Raw genomic sequence first — 17,207 nt, forward strand, 5'->3', positions numbered from 1 at the left:
ACCAGTCCTTTCCACCAAAACTACCCATACAACTTGGTCACTTGGTATTACTTGACACCAGTCCTTTCCACCAAAACTACCCATACAACTTGGTCACTTGGTATTACTTGTCACCAGTCCTTGCCGCCAAAACTACCTATACAACTTTGCCAATTGTCAGCAGCACTTGCCTCTTGGCTATCAATACAACTTTGGCCACTTGGCTGTACAAACAATTACAACCACTCTGTAACACTATACATGTACCTGTATCACACAATGCTTGACAAGTTACAATGCTTGGTGAATTGCCTAATAATAACTTATCATAGAAATCTTTAGTTTGCCCGACGGCACATCGTCGTCTGACAACTTGGAATACGGAAGAATACATACCGACACAATTGGCCACTTATACAATCTTTAAGTCAATATATTTAAGTGTCTTCAATGGCAAGAATCCGTTTCTGAGCGTTCCTGCTCGTCTTAACCAAACAATTATTTTTGGTTTGTTTTTATATATATAAAGTTCTTTATTGTATTATCATTTAATCAAATGACCCGTTAATTACACTATTTACAATGATTTCTTGATTAATACAATTTAACAAAAGGGGGGATAACTCTAAACTGTTTCATTACTTTCTTTGCACACCCTACCTTCCTTATAACACTTTGCATATGTTTCATAAAAGTAATCATTCAATGCTTATTTTCGCATTATTCCTAAAATCAATGTTTTGTTTTGTTTTTTAATATATTACATTAAATATTACGGCGCAATATTTATATGAAAGCATATTACAATGAAACACTTACACGAACTTTTAGACAGAACTTCCTGTGAAAAAAAAAAAAATTTAACAATTATTTGCTACATTCAGTTTTATAAATTTCAAAAAAAAAAAAAATAGAAAAAAGAACCCATTCTATTAAGAGTTCTGTCCCTTGGGTTCTCATTGTCCAACAAATTCGTCGGTTTATATGAAAATGAGAGCATTTAACGAATTGGTTTGGATCCAGTTTAAATGGAACCATAGAGACGAAAATCTTCGAGCACACGAAAACGGTCCAATGAGATCCTTGAACAAACTACGTGATATTGCTTAATGCATTCTATCGATTAGAATGAATAGAATTAGCCAATACAATATTTACCTAATAGGACAGCAAATTGACTTCCTAAATGTTTCTGCTTTCAGAATGAACAATTGGCCTAGAGGCTTCTGCGCTCACCTGATTCAATATCAAACATTGCCACTTCAATCACCTATAGGAGTGTATCAAATTACGTACATTTATTGCATCTACCCAGCGTTCTACATAGAATTGGACAAAATAAAGGAAAGCAAATGACCTTTGACTTGAAAATCAATATAGGTCAAATTGTTATCCTGTTCAATTATAACATATTAAATGTACATAAAATTATTACTGTCAGACAAATGGCCGGGTTCTCAATATATGAGCTGGAAACCATTAGATTTGATTTTTTTTTTTACCTTAATATCAAAAGGAGTCATCTCATTGAAGTAGCCAACTCGTTTGTAAAATTGATGACTATCAAACAAACGGTTTTCGACATATTGGTTGGAAACAGTTTGGTTGGTGTGGCAAAAATCTGAGTGACCTTTAGCCTTTGATTTTAAGATCATTAATTTAGGGATTATATTTTCTTATCAATCACACATTAATTTAATGACAATTAAGCAAGGGTTCGCATTAATTTGGTATAAAACCATTAGTTTAACGATTGACAGGTGTAGGACATTAATATTTCTTGAACTGGGACAAAAAAAGTAAATGCTTTTGATTAATGTGAAAAAACTTGTTGCAATGATAAAGCTGCAATTTTTCTTGCCATTCTTATAAACCGGTGTTTACTAACTCTTGTTATGTATATTTGATACCTACAACTGAATGAAAAGGCAAAAGACGAGAGCTTACAAAATTAATCAATCTCTTTAATCTATATTCAACAATAAATACTTAGTATTCAAAAGGCAACGCAGAATTCAATTAATAGTTTTTAACAAATTAAACCCTCTATATTTACATATGTGTATATCAATTAGTCTAATAATGAACTCACTATTAAGAATAAAAACTCAACGAATAATTCAAAACACACGAACGTTCTAGGATCCATGTTCCATCTTAATGCTAGGAAAGTATATCCCGATAAAAGAAACACAAGCACGGCCAAGTTCATTCCTGTGACGTCGGAAAATGTCGGCACAACACTAGGGTTTGCTTGCCAAGAGAGTACCGCGTTGTCCGTAATGTTTTCACTGATCTCATGTAAAGATTTCATAAAATGTGGGACGTCGCCATTTTGTTTCAGAATTGATGTGCACGTGTCTGTGTATGTATTTGCATTCAGATCTTGGTCAATCCTACATGATCCATTAGCTTTTTCTGTAAATGAATTGGTAAAGTTTCTATTCTCAAAAATGAGATTTTGTTTTATAATGTTTGCCATTTCTGAGTCCGAATCACTGTTATCCTGGAAATCAGGAAATCCAACTTGTTTATCATTTCCAGGTTCTGACAAGAATACGTCATCTTCGTCCGTGTCCATGGATTCCAAGTCATAATCTGCTTAAGAGAAATACACGTATTAATTTCCATCAGCAATGAAGTCATTTGAAGTTATTGGAAAAAACAATACGTCTACGAGATATTGCATGTAGTTCCTCTATCTTCATCATATAAACTTGTCAAGATTATCTCGCTACAGAAATACGATGCCCCCCATTGCGAGATAAAGAACATGCCATTATTGATGCTTGTGTATAAACTAACAGCAAAGAATATATCTCGATCTTGGAAAACATACTTTTAGAGAATGGCAATTTACTTCCGAGTGCTGTTAGTGTATCTCAAAATTTGTTAATATACTCTTCACACTAAATTGAAAAATGAACATATGCACAAGACACATAAAAGGCAGATTATATATATATATATATATATATATATATATATATATATATATATATATATATATATATATATATATATATATATATATCGCCTTCTTTCTCTCATGCCTACTTGTGTTCAAAGTCAAGGATGCTTCTGAATTTTCATGGTGACTCAGGTAGGAGACTTGAAACAATATACTCACGATAGGCCACGTGAGATTGAAAAGTCGGCGATAGTTATTACAAAATTTACAATAGTATTCTGTATTTTCCTATTTGTTGTTACCTGGTAAATTCAAAATCAGCAAGGCAGCATTATTTGAGGTTAGTGTTTAGTGAATACTATTCAATATATGAGATATTGGTGTTTGTGAGATTACTTTAGACCGTCTGAAATGATTTCAAACTTTTATATCTTGTCTCAATGATCATAACAAGATATAATCTCTAGAGCTGTTTAAATTGACCAAAATATTATTCGGGAATAATTTTGCTTTCCTCTCTCGGAATGATCTCAGACTTAAGTCTGTTGCTGATCTTCAAGGTCAATTGAGAGATGCTGAAATCCGGTAACAAATCATCCTGGAATTGTAACTTTTAAAACACTCCTATTGGATGATTTCACTTTGAGATGTAGCTAATACCATAATGATATTCCTTATATTAATCCTCCTAGTTATGGCTCCGAAATCATGTCACTCAAATAAAAAGTTGAAATGAATTCAAAAATCATGTCTGACGATAAGTTTTGTACGTTTCATTGAAGCAACTTAAACACTTTGAATGATAAAGATCATGTCAGACCAAAAATTTGTCATCTTTTTTACTCTGAGGGCAAGGTCAGTGAATGAGATTGGAATTATGTCAAAATCTTGTCCGTAGCTACATGTTTTATATATACAATTCAAAATATTTAAAAATGTTGTATGTCTAGCCCAGGTACATGTATAATACCTTTCACTCAACGCAGTTTTATATGTGCACGGAGCGGGTCACAGTATTGTACGGTTTTGAATTCATGTAAACAGAAAATCGTTTCTGAGCCATAAAGTTTGAAATTTCAATGGGAATAAATTCAAAATTCATTATGTTATGCAAGTGTTCATTAATTTGGCCCGGGATAACATTTGTTATTTCATGATTCAGATTATAGGTCATTTCATTAAGGTCACGAGGTCGAAAGGAATGCTTATTTTTATATTTAATATGTCAAAGACAATTAATCAAAGGGGAAATTTTCCTGCAAAATTGCATAGCAGTATGCGGTAGTTTATATAACATTTTGTTGTATATGGATTTCAAATAGCAAATGCATATACATGTATTTATGAGCATCGCAAACATTGCAATATAAATCAACAACAAAAATATATTTCAACAAAAGTACAGAATCTTCATAAAGATATGACCAAATGTCACATGCCTCATTAGTAAATTAATTGCCCTTTATCGTATGAAAGCTTAAGAAATATCATTGCTTGTAAATAAGATTGCTACAACTTTAAAGTTTACATAATGAATTCTTGTTAAACTCGGATTTTTTCGTTAAAAAAATATTAGTGAAGCCTTTAGCATGTGACTGCAGCACAATCCACACCAGTTCCCTGCAATCAGAAGTTATTATACAAGCCTTGCTTTACAAGACAATTGTTTATACAAGGGCAATTAAAACAAGTTGGAGGAACATCTTCTCCTTGGAGTTATCATGTTGCCTGAACAAAGCTCTACAGTGGAGTAAACTCATGATGCTCGTTCTGAAAAGTTAAACATACCACCGAGGGTTTTCTGGCCTAGAACTTGGTTTTCAGTTTGGTTCTGACTATATAAATAACATGCGCTGTAACAAAAAAGTTCATTATCAAAGGTGAGTTAAGTCAAAACAAAGCATTATTAAATAGGGGGCAATAAAGTTTTAAAAAATAAAAACTCTACGTGTTAAACACTACTAATGCAGCCAGTGAGCAGGATGGACACAATCGCACACGTGATATTTAAAAAAGCAAGATGTGTTTGTGAAACACTGATGCCCCCGTATGACAACTTATAGCGAAGGTTAAACTTTCTCAAATGCAAATCAAATATGTTGGTACCCAAAGTAAGATCTTGTACCGAGGAATATACCTGTGAAATATGAAAGCCCTAGCAGCAACCATTGAAAAGATATGGCCAAGGTTAATTTTTTTCAAAAGTAGGTCAAACTCCAAATCACGGACAAAGGGTCAAAGTTGTTGGTATCCTAAGTAAGGTCTTGTCACAAGGATTGCATATGTGAAGTATGAAAGCCCTAGAACCAACTGTTCAAAAGAAATGGCCAAAGTTAAAGTTTTCCAAAAGTAGGTCAAGGTCAATGGTCTATAATTGTTGGTATCTAAAGGAAGGGCTTGTCACAAGGATAACACATTTAAAGAATGAAAGCACTAGCATCAACTGTTCAAAAGTTATGGCTAAGGTTAAAGTTTTCCAAAGGTAGGTCAAACTCCTAGGTCAAGGTCAAAGGGTCAAAGTTGTTGGTATCCGAAGGAAGGTCTTGTCACAAGGATTACAAATATGAAGTATGAAAGCCCTAGCATCAACCGTTCAAAAGTTATAGCCAATGTTAATGTTTTTCAAAAATAGGTCAAACTCCAAGGTCAAGGTCAAAGGGTCAAAAGTGTTGGTATCCAAAGAAAGGGCTTGTCACAAAGATTACACATGTGAAGTATGAAAGCCCTAGCATCAACTGTTCAAAAGTTATGGCCAATGTTAAAGTTGAAAAAAAAATTGTAAAACTGGGTCAAACTCCAAGTTCAAAAGGTCAAATATGATGGTACTCAAAGAAAGGTCTTGTCACAAGGAATATACATGTGAAATATGAAAGCCATAGCTCCAACCAATCAAAAGTTATATGAGCAATGTTAAAGTTTTTGGGGTCAAACAGACAGACAGATGGACGGACAGGTCAAAAACTATATACCCCAGAATCTTCGATACGGGGGCATAAAAACACTTTAATTCACAATGACTGTCCCCATCCTGCTAAAGATTATAATTATCAGAAATAGATATTTAAAAAAATCTTATACAGGATTCCTACTTCTAAAGATTCAATTCTATTCAATGAAACCGTTCCTAAAGGAATTTACCAAAAAGTAACATTTTTTACCATAATAATTAACAGCAAACGATTTGTCATATAAGAAGTCAGGCCAAGTGCGGTTCTTCCATTTTATTCCGCAATACAGAGAAGTTAATGGAGAATCTGGTTGGTTCCGAAAGTATTCTTCTTCCGCTTCCTCCTCTTCCACTTCCTCTTTGATGACCGGAAATGTTTGAGCATGTGCTAATACTCCACCGGAAGATTTCTTAGGTTTGTCCTTTTTAAGAGCTGCAAAAAACATTAAATTATATATCAGAAAATTGAGAACATAATGTTCCGCTTTTTACGTTACACACTAGCTATCAAATATAAAGGATTTCTGCAGGCATTTAGGTAGATTATCACGGGAAATAATTAATCGCCCTTTCTTAATTTTTAATTAACCCAACTGATTACGTCATAACCATCCCGCATTTTCAGTTTTTTTCTCTTGTACCATTGTAGCACTTGCATGTTCTTATTATCTTCCACAGGAAATGGACCTCGTTTTACCTTGGCAGAGGTGACATTTACATCGATATAAGTTGTGTTTTATACAGGTTTAATTAGGTAACGCAGGTTCTTATCGATGTCATTGAGACAGCAAGATCATCATTAGCAATGTAGAAGTTTCTGTTACTCGACGTTTAATTAAAGTTATGAAGTTGTTTTTTTCTTAATTTTAAGCATGAAAATGGAAATTCTTATTAAACCTTAATGACCTTCAGTCGACAAGCAGTAATATTGAAATCATAACAGATGTTCTGAAAATGAACGCAAAGTACAGCTTAGAATCTACATTGTTGTAAAAACGTTTTTATTTACTTAAAATGTAATCTTTGATAATTAATATCATTGTATCTTTAATAGTGCAATATATATCACATCATAATGTTATTTTTTGTTGTAAGTACTTAGTATATAAAAAGAGAATGATTATATCTACATGTATATATACATTGACTATGAAATGATAAAATCTTTCACACACCGAATACTATTCTAAGGGCCCAGTCACAAGTTACCGGATAGCGCATACAGACGTCAAACGGATGGCAATTTTTTTTTCATTCCGTTCGTCTCCGTTTGCATACGTTTCTTGTCCGTTTTTATTCGGTGAATACGGCCAATACGGCCGGTGAAAATACTTTTATCCGACGGAAAGTTTTGAGCATGTCCAAAACTTGGAAAGGGCATCACCAGATATGTTCTATTTAAGAACGGTATATTATTCAGTATATCCGTTTAAAGTGCGGTAGGTATCATTTTGCTTGCGTTTTATACGGGACTCTTATGTTGATGTCTGTTAGACCTAAGTCAGAACTCAGCTCAGTGGACAATTACTGGTAAAGAAACGAATAAACCGGATGTGCTCCGGACACCGGCCGTATGTCTTAGTCTAACGTTCTTTGGCCGTTTGTTTGTTTCTCATGTGTTGCACATTCATTTTTCACGGAACTCATTCTCTAAGGATGCGGTGGGAGACGAATTTTAGCAACGTGTTGCCGAAGAAATGCATTCTGTCTCCGTTTTATCATCCATTTGACATCCGTTATTGCTATCCAGTAAGGTGTGACTGAGCCCTAAGGTAGTATATGTTTTTTTGTGCGCATACAAAACAACACTGACAGGCTCTATATACGATCTATTATATATATATATATATATATATATATATCTGTTCCTGTACATTACCATTTACAAACAAAATATCTGCAGCATCTAGAATGTTACATCAATAAGTCTGATCAGTATTCTTTATCTTCACCTTTTACATTATATCAAAATACAACGGAAAAGACTATTATATTTATGATTTCGATTTGAAAATAAAATAAAGAGCAAGGGCGATTGGAAAAAGCGCGGAAATTAAGTTGTGTCTATCGATAATATCTATACTTATAAATTAATAGATTTTGCAAATAAACTCCGAAACGGGTGCACCAGAGTTCTTACTTACTCCTCTGAGAATACACACGATACAAGATGATGTCCGTAAACTATATTTAGATTTCACTTGCATTGTAAGTATCGTACATTAAATTAAAAGTCTACTTTTATTTTCTATAAACAGCCATGAAATAGCAAAAACGTGAGTACGGTGGCGTTTCCGGTTGGCGGATCTAAGTTACTGGCAATTTTTAATGAAACTGACAACAAGCAATCGTTTATTTATTTCATAAAACGTCATCACTTTATTATTCAATCAAAACTTGATTTAAATGATATAAAGGAAATAAGTTGTGATACCCGATTAAAAAGGAAAATGTGCAGATTATTTTCGTCATTCACCGATCGTAATATTGACGGAAACTTCTAGAACATCATATAGCATCGAGCCCGATGTTAAAAAGAAAAACGAGGTGATTATAGCTGCCTTAACATAAAAAAGCTTTTGTGTGAATGGTCTTTGAAATAATGGTAAATCATTGATAATACTGTAAGTTGTGAATATATTTATATATTACTATTACATATATGTAGTAGGTTTTCCTAATAAATTTATCGGTAAAATTTGTATATATATTCCTCATTGAGAGCATCGTGGCAACGAACCCGAAGTACAATTTGTACTTCGTAATAAACTTGCTTACATGAAAAGAGAATATTAATGAATTAGGCATTATTCAAATACAATTATGCTGTAAAATTTTGCTTTAATCAATACATTTCAGTTTTTTTTTTAAATACAGTCTTTTGTATCAAATACTCGGCCTATTCCAGTGGCGGATCCAGGAATCTTGAAAGGGGGGGGGGGCAACCAGTTTGGGGTTGGGGTAGGGGTCACGGACACACACCAAAAAAATTGACTTATTAAATTTTATGTATATTTTGGACACAAAATGGGAGGGGGGCTGGCCCCCCTCTAAATCCGCCATTGTATTCATAGGGCGTTATATAAAAGCTAATTTTTACACAGGTTCTTGGGTCTTGGATTATAAATATTTATGTACCTTATTGATATGTTAAAAAAAGAGGTAAGGTACAGTTTTTACATATCAATAAGGTACATACATATTTATAAACCAAGACCCAAGTACCTGTGAATTTTTACCCCAAAAAATCTATTTCTCAGTAAAATGTGCATATTCACTGCTTTTATTCTTGACGGAAATGAAATAAGAGCATCTGAAGTACAATATCCATAACATAGTATATACAATATCCATAACATAGTATATAACAGGTTTCTCAATAAACGTCAATTAATGATATTGTTATTTAAGTTTTACACGGGGGGGGGGGGGTGGAGACGTACTTCTACTTCACAAAGTATTTCTTCCAGTTATAAGCCTGTAGGCTGTCAGTAGAAACTACAATATATATTACGAAAGCCTATTTGGATCAAACTACGGTAAAAAAAAAAATTTAAAAGGCGTTATAACGCCTTTTCAAAAGGCGTTATTATGCCTTTTTTCGCGTTATAACGCCTTTCGAAAAGGCGTTATAACGCCTTTCGAAAAGGCGTTATAACGCCTTTTAAATTTTTTTTACCGTAGTTTGATCCTAATAGGCTTTCGTAATGTATAATATTATTATTAGATTTTTTCTGTCGGTAGTGGTATAAATTCAATTCCCCGCGCTTGCGCGGGATTTCATCTAGTTCCACAGATTTATTGGCACGGATCTGATCTAAGAGCCAACGATAGATTCTGAATAAGATAATAATCAGCTAAGAATTTATGACAATTCCGATGAAGACCATATGGTGGCGTCTCTACTGAGGTACACAATGAATCCCTGGACTAAATGTTTCTATTTTAATCTTTAGAAGTCATAACCTGATTCTCTACACTGAAATGATGCCTAATTTATTTTTTAGCAGTACATGTTTTCAGTCATAGCCTAATTCTCTACACTGAAATGGGATTTTTTTTTCTATTTCTAGTCGTACATTTACACAGTCGTAACTTGATTCTCTGGAAGAATTACATGCACATATTCATAACCTGATTTTCTGGACTGAAATGGTACTTTTTATTATTTTTTAGCAGTATAACCTAACTCTACAGACTGAAATGGTGACTTTATTTAGCTCACCTGAGCCGAAGGCTCAAGTGAGCTTTGTCCGTTGCATGTCTGTCGTTGTTGTCGTTTACTTTTCACTTATTCATCTTCTCCAGAAACACTGGGTCAATTTCAACCAAACTTGGCACAAAGTATCCTTGGGAGAAGGGGATTCAAGTTTGTTCAAATGAAGGGCCATTACGCCTTCCTAGGGGAAATAATTAAGAAATATATATATATATATATATATATATATATATATATATATATATATATATATATATATATATATATATATATATATATATATATATATATGTATATTTCCATTTCTATTTGTTTTCTCTGTGATAACTCTTTGAAAGTTAGTTGAGTTGATTTCTTGATCATTCTACCGGAATGCAAATTTCGCCAAGCGAAAGGTTAGGAGCTAAGAAGGCCTAATATGCATGTAATTCTCGTGCGGCTGTCTTTGTGTCTGACTCTAAGGAGGCCTAATAAGCATGTAATTCTCGTGCAGCTGTCTTTTGCTTGACGTTAATGGGCGGGGACTATTGAAATTGACATGTGAGGCCTCGTGTAATTTAAATCTATTAGTCTACATTTTTAAATTTACAATTTTATTTCACAATGAAATGGAAATATAAGGAATCACTGTCTAGTTAGTAAAGTATGCCAGGGACATCAACGATAGTTGGAAACGTGGGATAATTTATGCATAACGGGCTTCGCCCGTTATGCAAATTATCCCACGTTTCCAACTATCGTTGATGCCCTGGCATACTCTACTAACTAGACAGTGATTCCTTAAATAAAACAAAAAACAATATAAGGGATACATAAATCAATAAAAAAAATTCTTCTCAAGAACATCAAAGCTAGATTTATTAATTCGATTTCAGAAGCATCATCAGGTAGAGTAGTTTCAAATGTGTTCCAGTCACGTCCCTGGAGGTAGGGTAAGGCCTCAATAGAATAGAAGAACAAATGTCAGAACCACATTCAAAAAGATATAAAATGACTAAAGAATTGATTGATTGCATTAAAAATATTAATCCCCCATGCGAGGATCGAACCAAAAAAAATTTCGACTTTATTGCACTTGACGGGTAACGCATACTACTGAGCGAATACTGAACTGATTTCTGATTTTTTCCCAGCCAAAGTGCTCAGCTGAGCGATGTGGCCCATGAGCCTCTTGTTAATTTTTAGCAGAACGTGTATGCAGTCATAATCTGATTTTCTGGACTGAAAAGGGTGCATGCCTTTTTTTAAAAAAATGCTAGTACATGTACACAGGATTTCATAACCTGACGAGGAACGGATAAGTACCACCAGTAAGCTATTGATAGAATCACAGAGAGTGCTAAAAACGTGATGGAAACTATAAGGCGATCTGTCTTCGATAATCCGCTTAATGGAATACGTATTTTATTTACAATGGATTAAACGCTGAAATATTGAAATATTTCACTAAAGTTTGTACATTAGATATATAAAAATGAGCAAAAATGCTAAATATGAAGACATTTAACAGATTAATTTCAGTAACATTAAATTAAACACACGTCCAAAGCAAACATTCAAATTAACAACATATATAACCCAGTTTATTCGGGCACTATACAAAAACATGATCTGCATGCAAATTAATGTACCCCGGAGCAACGTTATCATTTAGCATTGAGTAAACTATACATGCAATGAAACCATTCCGCTTCCCGACAGCCAAGCCTTACGTATATATCACAGAATGCACACAATGACGCGACACTGATTGATTGATCTAATGATGGCAGCCTACTTATCATTCTTTAATTAGCAAAATTAACGAAAAGTTAGAATTATAACGGACAGAACATAAATAAAGTTCCCTTCTCCCCCCCCCCCCCTTTGAGAACATAAACAGGTGCCCTAAATTAAGACATGTTAGACACACCTTTATTTGGGTTATCATGACAAAAATACATGTATTTGTGGTTTTTTTTTCCCCTTGTTTATCAAACTTCGTTCATACTAAAATCTCTAATTGTTGTTAATATTAAATGAGAACGATTATCAATAAATATTCTGAATTTTCCCTGATAGTGCACAGTGCCGAAATTATTTTGTTTCTTGTCTTATACAAGACAATGATCTGGACAGACGAAAACATCTTTCTAATGCAGTACTTAAGAGAATAACTGACATATTTTCCAGGTAAATCACACGCACTGTGTTTGCCAAAGCTAATGTAAGCAACATCAGGTTGACATACTGTTAGATGCTGAGGTTGATAATATGTCCTCATTTTGAGTGCAGGAAATTAAGGCAAAATATAAAATTGTATAAATATTAGAATCCCTTTATTTATTTAACCCATGTCACCCGAAAGTTTAGTCCTATGAAACACCCTACTCCTTTTTTTATACACATTAGGCGACCATAATTTGATTTTTAGTTTTACGGATTTTTTTTCAAGAAAGGTCAAGTCGGAGGACGAAAAAAAGGCAAAATTCACAGTTTTTTTTATTTATTGATACATAATTTTGTGAAGTTACATGTACACGGCATTTTATATAACTGTCATGTTTTGCGACGTTTTTTTGTGACACTATTTTCCAACACAGTCTGTTTTGCATTTGATGAATTCGTTTGGTCTCTATATAAAACATGCAATTGTCTCCTTCTTGCTGCCTACCAGGTGTAATGGTTTGGGCCGTGGATATCGGCCTGGGTAGCTCAGTCGGTAGAGCACCTGACTAGTGATGCAGGGGTCCCGGGTTCGATTCCCTGTCCAGCCATACATTTGCTCCTTTCCTGTTACACAGGGATTTATCAGCCTATTTTTGGAAATGCCATTTTTAGGGAATATCGAAAAAATTAAAATGTTGCTTAAATCATATACACAGGTGTATTTCATTTAACATTTCAGCATTTGAACTCTAATTTGGGCAACCAGACAGACAATTAAATATGATCCAACTTCATCATACAAGATCAATTATGAATAATAGGCTAATAAAAGTAAAATCGACTTCAATGACTGAGTATAAAGTATTTATACAACTTAGGGTAGTACATGTGTGTATGAGATTCCAATTTAGGTCATTATAGAATCTTTCTGGAGATTATAAACCTCCCGCAAAAAATTATACCAAGTACACATTTTCTAAAAGTTCTCTTTTAATATACATGTATGAATTAACGCATTAAAAAAATATTTTTCTATCTGAAATGATGCCTACAGTCCTTACCATTCATCGTAGATCAATTGATTAGGTGGAAATAACTCAATAAATCTGTATAATTACACATTATCACCATTTTCAGAAAAACAGAGGAAATTCGGATTAAAAGTTGGCGATGTAAATTTTACAGTTGTTTTTAAACATGTGTTATGACTGTAGCTTTGCTAAATGAGTTAAATAATGAAAATTACAGACAATCTGACAATTTTACTTTGTTTTTTTCCAAGATAATTAATTTTAAAAGCATTGTTCACCTATTGGGAAAAAACGGAAAACACTGCCAAATTGGAAAAAAAAAACTGAACTCATTTTCGATTGGGAATGGGGACGAATTTGCCCCTGAAAAGGTACTGATAAATCCCTGAACTGTTTGAAAGTGCAGTTTGGTTTTTAAAAACAATGAAACCAATCCAACGATGTCCACCTTTCTGCACACATGATGACATGTTTCTATGTTTCTGAATGGTTTGCTATTATAAAACACGGGTTTGACACGAGCGGCTTGAAAAATTCCAGATTTTTTTTTTCAAAATGCAAACTTTTAGAGTCGGCGGATCTGTAAAACTAAAAATCAAATTATGGTCGCCTTATGCAAATTCATTACTCAAGCCTTAAACAAATACAAAGTGATTATGTTTTAATCTAATGCTTTTTACATATATAAAAATCATAATTTTTAAATTTTGTTTCTCCCCCGATCCTAAAGACAAAATTTTCATACGTACCACAAATAAAAAGACATCCGCACACGAAAGGCAAGCAAAGCGGATCCTAAATCTATAGAAAAATACTAATACCTTTCACTGCTAAATAAATCGTACTCGAGGACGAACCTTCGACATTCTCCGCCTGGCATCGGTACGTTGCTTCGTCTTTTTTCGTGGCCTCATTTATTGTTAACGTGTATACACCGTTGTCAGTACTTTCCGTTTGGAATCGGGAATCATCGGGTAAGGCTTTGAAGTCTTTGGTCCAAGTTATGGTCGGATTCGGAAAGGCAACCACTTTACATTCGAAGCAAACTGTCGATCCTTCGTCAACTGTTATTTCTTGTGCCAAGCGTTTGACGAATTCTGGTGCTGGGGAAAAAAGAATACTTTATTAAATGCATGAACCATCATGACATCAGTGTCAATGATGACAAAAAAGTTATTAATTAACCATGCGGGACAGTTGAAGAAACATTTTTTTCACATTTTATGAATACCATTGCCCAGCATTCTAATATTAATAGTTTGATATGTGGGCGTGACCGGTCGGCAGGGGATGCTCATTCCTCCATGGCACCTGATCCCACCTCTAAATTTTGAGGTCCGTGTTTGCTCTGCTCCAAATTGGTATCGTTTCATTGGACTTTCGATATTGAATACTGTTCCTTGTTTTCATATTTCATGTATTGGACCAGTAAAAAAATATATTTTCCTTGCGGACTTTGAGAGGATACGTAAAGAATTTCAGGTCTCACACTTTTTTGTGGCAATTTGCATATAACAAAGTCGGTTTTGGATGAAAATTTTAACTAGATAATAACAAATACTAGTATATGACATAAATAGAAAAATGGATATAACTGAGATAGTTTAGTGACAGCTCCTGCTGTTTGCTTGCTCAAGACTTCAAGCTCTGTCGTGAGGTTATATGTAACAACGGCTGTTCATGTGTAGTGTTAATTAAATTCACACACAGTCCCTTTTCTTCTGTTGCATCAGTGATCACAGAAAAAAATATTCATATGCCATTAAAACCGTGATAACCACCTTAAACTCGATGAACAGATTTTTACTTCATCCTTTACATTTTTAACTGACTAGTTTATACAATTCGCAGCAATCATAAACACCACCAAGCGTTGGCAAACTCCCTCTAAGAGCATTAAGATGTAAACATAATAATCATTTTAGTTCAAACCTTAAGAGAATCCTTGAACCTATAGCCAATACTCTACTTTTTGGAAGCAATGTGAAAAAACGATGTTAAGATGATTTAATTACGACCACGTGTGAAATTCATAAAGTCGATAATTAATAAAGGGCGGTTTGGGATGAGCGGGTTTATCTAATGCCTCTTATGTATAACAACGATTTGCACTAAAGAAGTATCACTGCTTTGTCTGGCATTATAAATGAGGTCATTGCAGGGGGAAAAAATAATGTCAGTGCCCTGTATATTTCGCCCTTTTTTGGACTTCCGATGAAATTTTACTGAATAAACTAAATTAAAATAGATCAGACATGCAAAGAGATATTAAAAGTATATGAGATCCGTTCACTTCGTTCATTCAAAATTATTGTTAGAACAAACGGATCAAAGACCTTGAGACTGTTTGGATGATACAGATATTAAAAGTTGGAGTGCAAAACATGCAATGTATACGAATTCTATACCGGCATATAACTCCATTTTCTCTCCTCTAAAGGATTTATGTTTGCTTACATTCATCATGTTCATATTCCACAAAGCTTTGACAATCTGCTGTCTAGATTCGACCATAGTGCAGATTCCAATATCATGTCTCAGTGCTTTTTGTTGACTATTTGTAAAGTAATGCGTAAGAAGCAAAAAGATATGTGTAGCTGTCTTATACTGAGTACGTCTGATCCCATAGATAGGGGAGCTCCCCGCGGACAAGCCATAATCCTCCATGAATACTGCAACTTGGAAATATTATTTGACAATGTCGATGCTTGGGTGCATTGCTCTTGGAAGTATACAGCATAAAGAAATATACATGTATCTGGTCAATCTTAACGATTGAATGGAAATTAAAAGAATTTTTTTACTTGCAAGTAGATCTTAAGCAGAGCGAAGTAAAAAAAAAAATACGTGTGCTTGTCTCCTGATGAGTTTACATCAATGATTCCTCAAAATAAACTATTAGTATTACATATAAAATGACATGAAAATACATGTTTATATTCATTTTAATAACCTATTGCATTTTGAAAGTCTATTATTTACGCTCAATATTACAGAGTTTTTGAGGAACTTTATTAACTACGCGTCCTATTGAACGACCTCTACACACACTTTTAGAGAGCAAAATAAAAAATCATTGATATTACGAAAAAAAAATGGAAGAAAAAACATTGAATCCTAGGCGAGCGCTGAGCAACACCTGTTATTTCCGACCTAGCCAAGTCTTTGAACAAGAACTTACCCCTGTATAGCGAGCGCTTCCTGGCCAGAGTCAGTGGTCCCCTCCGCTCTACCCGCGCTAGAATACTCTCTATATCCACATCCGAATAACGATCACCATCTTCATTTTGTACTCGCGCCATCGACAAAAATATGCCCCACAATTTTTTTCAAACAGGAAAGGACGAAACAAGGAAGGATGCTAGGGTTCCTTCCATCATTGCCTCAACTAATAAACAAATACTAGATCAATGATCCCACAGATAAAACCAAGCAGGCTCCAACAGCAACTATAAATAGCATCCCGTCACGAAATAACGCTCGGCAGCTTACGGGATTTTGTTTTCAGTCGTATGTTCATTAGCAACAGTTGAATGTGTTATTTACGTGTCTATGATTGATTCTTTTTTGAAACCATGACTTTGATGAATGACCTTTTTAAAGAAACGACTCAGAATGTCTGCCATTGTGTTAATTAAATCTAGAATTTTGCCATCCGTTCAATATTAAGGTAGACTTACACCCTACACATAACAAAATTGGCATTTTAAGTCTTTCTTTAAGTACCGCCCTCCAAAACGTATATCATACCACAATGAAAAAAATATTAAAGAAAAAGGTAGTGGAAAATTGTCATTCTACAGCCAATTATTAAGTTCACAAAATCTAAACCAACTGGAAATTCAAAAGTATTTAAAATTTTCCATTTCCAAAAAAAAAAAAATTAGTTCTTTTTTGAATTAATGAAGAATAAGTGCCCATAAATTACAGATAGAGGTTGGCAGATATTGTAATCCAATATTGTTCCAAGGG

General features: G+C 34.0%; 1 protein-coding gene across 3 annotated transcripts; it reads right to left on the minus strand.

The window, feature by feature from the left end:
• Window positions 1-1,922: 1,922 nt before the first annotated feature.
• Window positions 1,923-16,686, minus strand: LOC133191163 (uncharacterized). Of its 3 annotated transcripts, none has more exons than XM_061326877.1 (4): window positions 16,417-16,686; window positions 14,093-14,338; window positions 6,049-6,270; window positions 1,923-2,580 (listed from the first exon to the last, which is right to left on the minus strand). In XM_061326877.1, the coding sequence occupies exons 1-4, from the start codon at window positions 16,535-16,537 to the stop codon at window positions 2,051-2,053; spliced, it is 1,119 nt and encodes a 372-aa protein (XP_061182861.1). In that variant the 5' UTR covers window positions 16,538-16,686; the 3' UTR covers window positions 1,923-2,050. The 3 variants fall into 3 exon arrangements, with proteins under 3 accessions (XP_061182861.1, XP_061182859.1, XP_061182860.1); XM_061326875.1 differs by having other exon boundaries at window positions 14,057-14,338; window positions 16,417-16,683; XM_061326876.1 differs by having other exon boundaries at window positions 1,923-2,577; window positions 14,057-14,338; window positions 16,417-16,682.
• Between the last annotated feature and the right edge of the window lie 521 nt (window positions 16,687-17,207).

Source organism: Saccostrea echinata, unplaced genomic scaffold (genome assembly GCF_033153115.1).
Source record: "Saccostrea echinata isolate AGI-Se365-2 ecotype Australia unplaced genomic scaffold, CSIRO_AGI_Sech_v1 ptg000023l, whole genome shotgun sequence".
Classification (NCBI taxonomy): Eukaryota; Metazoa; Mollusca; class Bivalvia; order Ostreida; family Ostreidae; genus Saccostrea; species Saccostrea echinata.

Bases quoted from the DNA above. Each gene is read 5' to 3' on its own strand.
- LOC133191163 (XM_061326875.1), bottom strand. From the start codon at position 16,537: ATGGCGCGAGTACAAAATGAAGATGGTGATCGTTATTCGGATGTGGAT. The intron at 6,271-14,056 runs GTATTAGTATTT...TGTTTTTTGCAG, and splicing joins GATTTATTTAGCAGTGAAAG to CTCTTAAAAAGGACAAACCT. The intron at 2,581-6,048 runs GTAAAAAATGTT...ATTTCTCTTAAG, and splicing joins GTTTGCTGTTAATTATTATG to CAGATTATGACTTGGAATCC.